General features: G+C 40.9%; 1 protein-coding gene across 4 annotated transcripts in view; it reads left to right on the top strand.

Annotated features, from left to right (window-relative positions):
- CCDC85C (coiled-coil domain containing 85C) overlaps positions 1–10056 on the top strand; it is a 249515-nt gene extending 239459 nt beyond the window's left edge. For all 4 annotated transcript variants that reach the window (XM_042463922.1, XM_042463913.1, XM_042463893.1 and 1 more), the window contains one exon: positions 1802–10056. In XM_042463922.1, coding sequence (XP_042319856.1) covers positions 1802–1891 — 90 coding nt within the window. In that variant the 3' untranslated portion in view covers positions 1892–10056. The remainder of the gene's footprint in view (positions 1–1801) is intronic.

Here is a 10056-nt window from a genome sequence, read left to right as displayed (position 1 = left end):
TCTCTGAAACCCATGTTGACTTTTTGTGATTATGGCATTGCCTTCTAGATGTTCACAGACTCTCTGTTTAATGATCTGCTCCAGAATCTTTCCTGGTATTGATCTCAGACTAACTGAACGATAATTGTTGGATTCCTCTTTTTTCCCCTTTGTGAAGATGGGGACAACGTTTGCCCTCCTTCAGTTTGCTGGGATTTCTCCTGTTTTCCAGGAGTTTTCAAATATGATTGCCAATGGCTCCGATATTACATTTGCCAGTTCTTTTAATACCCTTGAATGTAGTTCATCTGGTCCTGGAGACTTAAATTCATTTAGGTTAAACAGGTATTCCTCTACTATCTCTTTACTTATTCTGTGCTGAGATTCCACTATTCTGTCCTCTGCTCCATTATCCTCAGGTTGAGCACCCTTTGCCTTTTCTGAGAAGACTGCGGCAAAGAAGGTGTTGAGTAATTCTGCCTTTTCTCTGTCTTCTGTTAGCATTTTGCCATCTTCTCCACGGAGTGACCCTACCGTTTCCTTTTTCTTCCTTTTGCTGCGGACATATCCAAAAAATCCCTTTTTATTCTTTTTAACCTCTCTAGCAAGCCTGAGTTCATTCTGCGCTTTAGCTTTTCTGACTTTACCCCTACAAATGCCTGCTATTTCTTTGAATTCCTTTTTTGTGATCCTGGTTTCTTGAGACACCTCCGATTTTTCCTTCTCACTGGAACTATTTGAAATTGTGCCTTCAGTATCTCTCTTTTGAGAAACTCCTATCTGACCTGAACTCCCTTCCCTTTTATTATTTCTGACCATGGAATCACCCTCAATACTTCTCTAAGTTTACTGAAATCCGCTCTCCTAAAGTCTAGGATGCGTGTTTGACTATGCCTGGCTTCTCCTTTCCATTGTATAACAAACTTGTTTATGTTTTACTTACGCTTGCCTCACCTGGCTCTGGACATTAATTTTAATTCCTCTATAGTTTGTCCCTCATATGTCAGCTTCAGGCTCTGGCACCTCTCAATAAATGCCTCTTTCTTAAAAGCCCAGATTTCTGCCATTTTTCTTCACACACGTCAGTCTCACTTCTCCATTTCTAAACTATCTTCATGTTTACATTTTACACTTTACTGCTTTGTAATGTACACTTTGGTTTGTTTTGAGTTCATATGCCACCATTCATCCACCAAAAGCAGAGAGAAGCAGATATAAATAAAATTATTTGGAGGGCCATTTATGATCATGGTAATAGTGCCACAGTCATGAATACGTAGCATAGTTGAATACAGAGAAGTTATGGATCTGTAATTGTAGGCTGAGAGCCAGTGTGGTGTAATGGTTTGGGTGCTGGATTAAGGTTCTGAATCCCCACTCATCCATGGAAAACCCACTGGTTGACCTTGGGCAAGTCACACTCCCTCAGTCTTAAAGGCAAACCTCCTCTGAACAAATCTTGCCAAGAAAACATTGTGATAGGGTCACCATAAGTCAGAAACTACTTGTAGACACACAAGAACAAGAAAATGTAGGTTACAGATTCTTAACTGCAGTACAGGATGCCAGCCTATAATTTTATGCCATACCAAGTTATATATAACACATTTTATGCTTATAAAATAACAAAGTGGCTTTCAGTTTGTATAGTGTGCTAATGCATTTTTCCAACTTTTCCGAAGATCCTTTTCTTTCTTTCTTTAAAGTTGTGGTTTGTTTGTTTTTCATGCTTTCAAAATTTCTGGGAATTTTTTTCATCTGTGATTGACTCCAGATCCCCTTTCAAATCTCAAACCTGTTTTTTTTCTCCCTTTGCTTTTAGGTGGTCTGGCGGAAACTAGGTGATGCGGCAAGCTCCAAGCCATCGATCCGGCAACATCTTTCGGGTAACCAGTTCAAAGGCCCTTTATAAGAAACCTCACACTGCAAGACTGGGAGCGGAAAGAACGAGAGAAACAAAGACTTCTCTGCCTCTACCTGCCACAGTCATCTCTCCTGCTGAGCCCCCACCCCACAGTCTGTTCATAGTGTAAATAAGGCAGCTCAAGGCCTAGCTAGTAGGCTGGCCTGATCCAGAACAATGCTACATGGGTTAATAACAATCCCTTTATGGCCCATTTGTGTCACTTGTATTGTAGTGGGGAATATAACCCCAACCCTGCTTTCTTGTATGGTCATATGTAGAAATACTTAAACCCAAGTGAATTTCTAGGAGGGGGAATAAGCAAGGAGCCTCCACTTGTGGAGCATTTACACTTTCTCATTTGTGCCGATGTGTGGAGTGGCAGCACACCAGCTCCCTGCAGCTTGGTTTTGGGGAAAGACTGAGGAAATCACAAGTAGAGTTGTTGTTTTCATGCCTGTTGAGAAGAACATATTTGTCATTTGGCTGGTCCCAGTATGCCACAATGTTTTGAGGACCAGTCCCAGAATGCTGCAATTTTTGCATCCCACCAATCTGATAGCAGCCTTCTGGGCTAGGGATGGTCAAAGTGCAGCCCCCCAGAGGCAAGTCCCAGTGTCCCTCACTATTGCTTATGCTGGCTAACATTGCTGGGACTTACATCCCAACAGTATCTTGAGGGATGCTCCTTGCTAACCTCTGCTCTATGGAGTTAAATCCTTGACTATTTTATAGCTGCCTTTAGGGATGAATAATTGCAATAGTCTTATCCTTGCAGAAGGAGAAAACAAACATTACTCCATAGCAGTGGTACGTAAGCTTTTCTTTACCAGGGACCCCATTTAGATATATTTTGTTGAACACTGAACCATTAACAATTAGACCATCCATTAAATCTTACCTCAGAGGGGGAGGGAAGACATTCTCCTGCTTCTTCCCACCTGTTTGCAGCTGAGGCAGATTGAACAGCAGAGTGCAGGCACAGTCACCCAGCTTTTGCCTTGGCTACTGTCATGTAGCTACCCTGCTTTGGGGAGGAGATGGGCTGAGTAGCCCTCAAACCTTTGTGGACTCCCTGTGAGGACATCACAACTGCCTGGCGTTCCTGGACCACATGTTAAGAACCACTGCTCCACAGTATTTTCCCTATATTAGAATGTCCTGAAGTGCTGCAGAGGAATTAGTTTGTATTGAAAAACACATAGGCTTTTTGCATTAAAAACCTGTGCTGAGATGTTACATTGCCCACTTAGTTACGAATGCATAATTATGTATTTTCTTCTGGACCAAACCCCTCCCCAAATGTCCTTTAACAGCCAGCCACAGCATTGAGCAATGGAGGTCTGTTCTTCTCAAAATCAGTGCGCAGTAGGATGGCATTTTCAGTCCCTCCAGCAATCTGCAGGGTGTAGAGTTGCAATAGGGCTCCTGCTTCTGATTGCTGCAGCTTCATTTGCTGGCAGGAGAAGCTGGAAACATTCTTTTGTTCCACCCTGATTGCCACCAGAACAGACCACTATCGCACAGTACAGCTTCTGGCTGACAAAGTAGGTCTGAGACGCATTTATGACTGTGGCAATAGTTGTGTGATCTATGTATGTTGTATAAATGCATATGAAACAATTATGGATCCATAACTCTAGGTTGCCAACCCTGGTTTTTTGTTAAAACTGTGCAGAAAACAATGCTTATTGCACACACACAAATCAACATGTTTTTCTATATAGAATAATTCCTCTACAACAGTTTAAGACATGTGAATCGGGTGGGTGAGGCAAGATTGTTGTTGGTCTATTCTTCCCAGTGAGGATTCCTGTCTTGGAAACCTCCTATTTTAGACCTTGGAATGAATAATAATGAATATTCTTTCCATTCCTGCCGTGTTCCAAGCAATGCAGTCTGGCCTGTTAGGGGTTTGATCAACCAAAGTGCATGGCTAGCAGGCTCTTACAATTTTACTTTCTGCTCTCCCTTAGCTCTGGCTGGTCTTCACAAATCCTAAGTGTGACAGAAAATGGAACTGTGGTGTTTCCCCACTACAGTTCCCACTAGCCAGGTGCCATGTTGGCTGGGGGATTCTGGGAGTTGTAATCCCAAAGGAGTCATTCTCAGAAACCATGGACAATACTAGCTGGGGGATTCTGGAGCTTATCACTTGGAAAATGTTACTTTTCTATGTTCTGAATAGCATATAGGGATTTCTATGTTAACATGAGCCCCTTGTGTGAAGGAGAAAATGCCACCATGTGCATAATTTGGCAACTGCAGCAAAAAGGGAACACATTGTGCAGTTTTGACTAGGGTGAGCCAGGTGTAAGGGAGGGCCAGGCTGAGAGGCAGCATTCAGTGCCATCATAGTCAGGCAGCTGCAAGACCTCCATCTTAGATCCCCACTTCCAGTTCCTGGGATCCTCTGACCCTGTTTTGCTTCTGCCTTGCTGAAGCAAAACAGTTTTGCTTCACCTGCCCTCATCCACTCTTTGACTAGAAACATTAATGTATCTTGTCCGCTTTATCCCTGTGTGTTTTTCTGGGAAGTGAAATAGGTTGGGCCTAGACAATGAGGTCAAGCAGATGTCCTATGACAAGGAGAAAGAGGAGGAGGCATGGTCTTTCACACGGCCAGTATCTAGCATTCATTAGGTTCCTGTGATTGTGTCAAAGTAAGCGTTTCAGCAGGTGGAGCAGAACCTACCAAACAGTTCTCTTCCCTATGGCTGTTCATGCAGCTGAGCTTGGAAAAGTTACATAGCACATATTGTGTTCTGACTCAGCCATGCTGGTGGGAGCCAGGGGGAAAAAACCTGCAGGCATCGTACAAGGCAATTTCAAATTCATAACTTCTCCATATTCAGCCATGCTCCCTATTGACAACCTTAGCCATATTGCCATGATTGCAAATTCCCCCACCCAAATCTCCCATAACAGCTAGCAACTGCATCCAACAACAGAGGTCTATTCTGGTGATCAGGGTGTAGCAAGACAACATTTCTAGCCTCTTCCTTCCAGTGATCTCTAGTGTAATGGGGAGTTGTAACTGGGGTCTTACTTTTGATAGTTGCACCAGAGGTTACTACAAGAAGTGGGTTTGGAAACATCCTGCATTGTCCCAGTCTCTAGTAGAACAGACGTTCATTGCTCGATTTGGCTGTTAGTTGATAAGGTTGGTTTAGAGAGTCAGGTTGGGAGATTCACACCGTAACTTTGTCCATGATGTAGGATCCTGGCAAATATATTCAGATTTTGCAAAAGGTACAAGAGCCTGCCTTCGACAATACATAGAAATACCTGCTTCTTTTTCAGGGTTATTTGTATATTCAGATGTTAACCCTATACGGGCAAAATACTCTGTGCATCTTTCTTCTTGCCTGCCTCTTTTAAATACCATAAACAAATGTTTGCCATGTCGATCCACAATATAATTTTGTCCTGATGTGACACTGCATTCTCATTGAAATAATTGAATTGAATGGGTAATTTGAAACTGTAAAGCAGAAGAACAGCCATTTCAGTTACACAAAGAAGAAGCTCAGAAAAGTTGCTGCTACCATTGAATCAACTCAAGTCCTTCTCTTTTCTTTGAAATGCTGTGTATAATATGGATGGGCTGATCTTTTTTATTAGACAGGAGCAGCACTTTTGTAACCTGCCAAAGACTTTGCCTACTTTTCCCAGACTCTTCTTCTCTCATCCCATATTTGTCAGTTTTCTGAAAAGTGGATAATGCTCCTTTGGAAACTTGCATTCATGTTTGTAATTAGTGTGAAGATGCTGCAGTTTCAAGCTGTTGCATCCTCGTCTAGAGTTTTGGCCATGGTGATTATAGGTAGTTCAGTTAGTTGGACCTGTTTCTACTGGATGCCCTTATTTGGGGTTTCTTTCTGATTAAGTACCCGCATAGTATAGAACTGAAATGTCCATTCAGGAGTTTCTCAGTATACCTCGAGAGTAGAGCTTGGAAACACTAATTTTGGGGAGAGTATACGTTATGTTGGCTGGGGCACTGTGAAATTCTATTTACTGCCTCCCCCTCCTCAAAAGGAACCTTTCCAAGCTGCGCTTTCAACCACTTCCACTTTATTAAAGCTACCACTTCAGTTACCTACTCTTCTTCATTTGCTCCTGCCTTCTCAATTTTGTGTAACCAAAACTGAGTGTGACTGATGACTTAAAATTGTTCCCAGCTTCTCCTTCCCAGTTCTTCTCACTTGCTTCCAGTCCCTTTCTCTAAATGGGGTCCTTAACCTAACTTGGAACTGATACGAATAAGGGTCAAACTAGACTTTATGTTTAATGTGTTTTTAGAAGAGGTGGTCCTTCAACTGGTGAAAGGTGTCTGCTTGTCATAGCATGTTATTATCACCATCTATACATCTTTCACTTACAATAGTTACTGAAATGTAAACATAAATTTAATTTACAAGTCTGCTGAATCACCAGTCATGGAGGAAACTCAGTTGTATGAATAAAATGGGCTAATATCAAGGAATAGGTGACTGCCTGTTCCTTAAGGTCTAGTTTGATCCTGAGGGTACAAAATATGATATGGCACACTGTGTAGGAAGCTACAAATAGGGTGTCATCCTTATCCCATGGCATCTATCTCATCTATTTAAATCAGGGATGAGCAAACTATAGTCCTCAACACATTGCTGAAGTGCAACTCCTTTCATCTGTCTCTGATGACTAGTCTTATGGTGAAGATGGGGACTGAAGTCCAACAATATATGGAGGAACGCAGTTTTACCATTGGTGGTTGAAATAAGTTCCCAACTAGCTTCGAGTTACTTCGAAGTCAGTGAGACAATTATTTTTTTAAATGAGCACCACTGAACCAAAGCTGATTCAGATGAATGGGGCTACCTCCTAGGGAAGTGGAATTACTACTAGTGGATGGAACACTTCACCATTATGCCATTCAGATGATGCAGAGTTTAGAAATTGTTTTTAGAGTACAACTCCCAGAATCCCCCAACCATTGTGATGAAGCTTATTCTGGGACTACCTTTCCAGATTTTGTTTAAATGTACATTTAACTTCTTTTAAGTATGCATTTTAACTGTAAATTGTGAAGATGAGAGTCTCAGGATCTATGATCAACATAAGTGCAGCTAACCAAGGAACCTGGACTAACTGCTTTTAGCAGAGGCTTCCTGACTCTAGAATAGACTTTTCAGAGAAAGCACAAATATGTTCCAAATAGTGTTCAGAATCCACTGATGGTTGACTACATGGCTCATTGACTTTTGCTGTGTATGACACTGAGGACAAAGGAGACACCACATTGTTTAGACAGTCAGGGACAAGTGGTGACTGCATGCTATGAATATGTGTTATGATGCAGCTCCTAGACATTGCATGAGTCCTTTAGTGCTTTCATTCTGATCACTGCAACAAACACCAGGTAAACATGGCAAACAAGGCCACTAGTCAAATATGAACTATCATCCTTTCTCTTTCAGCCAGCAGACATCTTAGGTGCAACAAATCTAAGGATTTCAGTCACTGATGTGTGAGAAAGTGGTGCTTAATCACTCTGTCAAAGCCAATAATGTTTTATGATGAAAAGATAACTGAAAACTAAGCCTGTAACACACTTTGGAGGAGAAATGGGAAACGTGGCCCTTTGTTCGTTGGTGGACTGCAGTCCCTATTGTCCTTCACTATTGAATTTGCCAATATTTGCTAAGGCTGATGAGAACTGAAGTTCAGGAACATCTGGAAGGTCAAATATTCCCCAGTTCACTGGGGATGGAAAAAGGCAACAATTTTTAAGAGTTGAAAAACAGTGTTGTTTCCCCTGGTGGGAATGTTTGTCGCTTTCTTCCCCATTGCCATTAGCCAAACGTTAGCTGAATCCCTGAATCAAAATTTCTGTAGGCTTGATCCATCTAGTTGGTGAAGCATTTTAATGATGGATGTCACCTGGGATAACACAAAGCATTTTAAAATAATTTAAATAAATAGCAGAATTTAAGCCCCCCCCCTGACATTTATTCTGCTTATTAAGTTAGGCAATCATTTATACAGGAACATGCCATGTTGGAAAAAAATCAAACTAATCAATAAAGAAGTAGTCATCACTCAACACAGCTCCAACCACCAATGCAACAAGCTTTGAAGCAATAAGGCAGAGTGGGCAGAATACAGGCTGTCAGAAGTTGTTATATTGCAGTCCTCCTCATCCCTAGCCAGCATAGCCATTGGTGTAGAATGCTGGGAGTTGTAGCCCACCATCATCTGGAGGGTCAAAAATATACTCGCTCTGTAGTAAAGCAGCTAGGAGAAAGTGGGTTTAAAGACATACAAAGCATAAAGTGAAGGCAGATGGTGCCACAGCCTTGCCCTACACAGGGTGGTTTGGAGACTACTCAAAGCAATGAAAACAATAGAAAAGTGAGAAGGCGACCAGGATTTTGTAAAAACCACTCAAGTGGAAATTGCACTATCCAGCTAATACATAGAAAAGTACCTCAGATGTAATTGTCTGAACTCCACCATTATATTTGCAACAAGGTGTTTGCTTTCATGGACAGAAACGTCAAGGTATACCCAAATACAAGTTATGCATTGTAGAGTTTACAGAGGTAGTGCTATGTTTCGTTTTAATCGCTCCTTCATAGTTTAGCTTGAACTGAGCTAAAGTAGTGTCTTCCGGGGCGGGAGGGAATTACACTCAATGACTTTACAGTATGACTTGGGTGCTAAAAGTTCAGTTGTCTAAAATTAGAAAAGCAAAAGTTGCCCACTGTGCTAGAAAATAGTGGGGGTGGGAAAATACCTGATTAACAGTATATTAGATTGGAAGAAGAGTATTTTCACCCCAAAAATAATGGTGATTTTAAAATGTGCAGTTCAAAGTTACGATCTGCTTCAAATATCATTGCAACCAACTTTTTATAACTCTAAAATAGGGCTAGACAATATTAAAACTTGTCAGCTCTAAAATGTTCAAACTAAAATCAAGCACCTGTGCAATTATAGAGCGGGATGCCTTTGAGCACATTCGGGGCCTAGAAATTTATTTTCATTGGGATTTGCCAATGTGTTGATTCAACAATGGATTTAGTGTGTCTGCTCTAATTGGGACAAACGAAGGGATTTGATAGCAGTGTACTGAGCTCACAGTTCCTTTCACATAAAAGTTTGCTTTTGGTTACTGCAGTCCTTCATTTCAGTGGCCTAATTTAGGTGGAGAGAGGAGTCACATTGTTGTTGCTACCTTTAAACAATTGGGCATCAGAAACCACTGCTTATTTCCCACAAATTGCCCAGAAAGAAAACAGTAGGTCTGTAAATCTACCTTCTGCTTATCTTTGAATCCAAAACACATGGACATTTAGTCGGAGTTGAAACTTTCCTCGAGTTTGAACCTGCTCTAAAACGGCAGAATTTGTTGTTGGGTTCTTTCCCTGCCAACATTTTCCTCCTGAGCAATTAATAACATTTGCACATGGGGCAATAAAAGCAAACTGCAGTAACTGCAAACATGCTCCTTGCCCACTCTTGCAACAAATTGAGAAAAATCGTATTTCAGGATGGCATATTTTAGCCAAATGATAGTGATAAAAATCAGTGGATTTGGTTCAGATGTGATCATACTTAAGTAGACCTATTGAAAAAATGACTAAATTGATTCCTGTTGAGTTCAGTGGGTCTGCCTTAAGTATGATCCAGTATGGATCCAACCCAGTGTTTTTAAGTGACCTTTTATCTTTTTAGAAACTGGAGTGGGGCGGGGAGGTACTACTACTGATCTTTTTCAAACAAAGTGCATGACTGTAAAGTGATAAAAATTGTATATTTTTCATAATGTGAGGAAAGAGTTTATTTGTGCTGCTTTTGGAAATCAGTATGAAATTATGATTTCTGTTAAACCTGTGATCTTATAATCCTGCTATATTTTCTGTATATGACTGACAAATAGAACTGGAATATGATAGCACCTGTGCTCATGTATATAAGCAATGTCTGTAGAATTTAGCACACGTTTATACCTTTTATGGAAACACTTTGCTTTTGTGGGGCCGGGTTTTGGGGGGGGGGGGGAGAAAAAATGTAAGCAGATTTTTTGATAAGTGTGTAAAACCTTCATTTGAAATATTTTAGTAAAAATTAAGAGATTGTGATAGTGTATACATTGGATTGAAGAAAATAAAATACGTTATTTGTAA

The sequence above is a fragment of the Sceloporus undulatus genome, chromosome 1, assembly GCF_019175285.1.
Source record: "Sceloporus undulatus isolate JIND9_A2432 ecotype Alabama chromosome 1, SceUnd_v1.1, whole genome shotgun sequence".
NCBI classification, from domain to species: domain Eukaryota; kingdom Metazoa; phylum Chordata; class Lepidosauria; order Squamata; family Phrynosomatidae; genus Sceloporus; species Sceloporus undulatus.
This window is presented reverse-complemented; position numbering and strand designations above follow the sequence as displayed.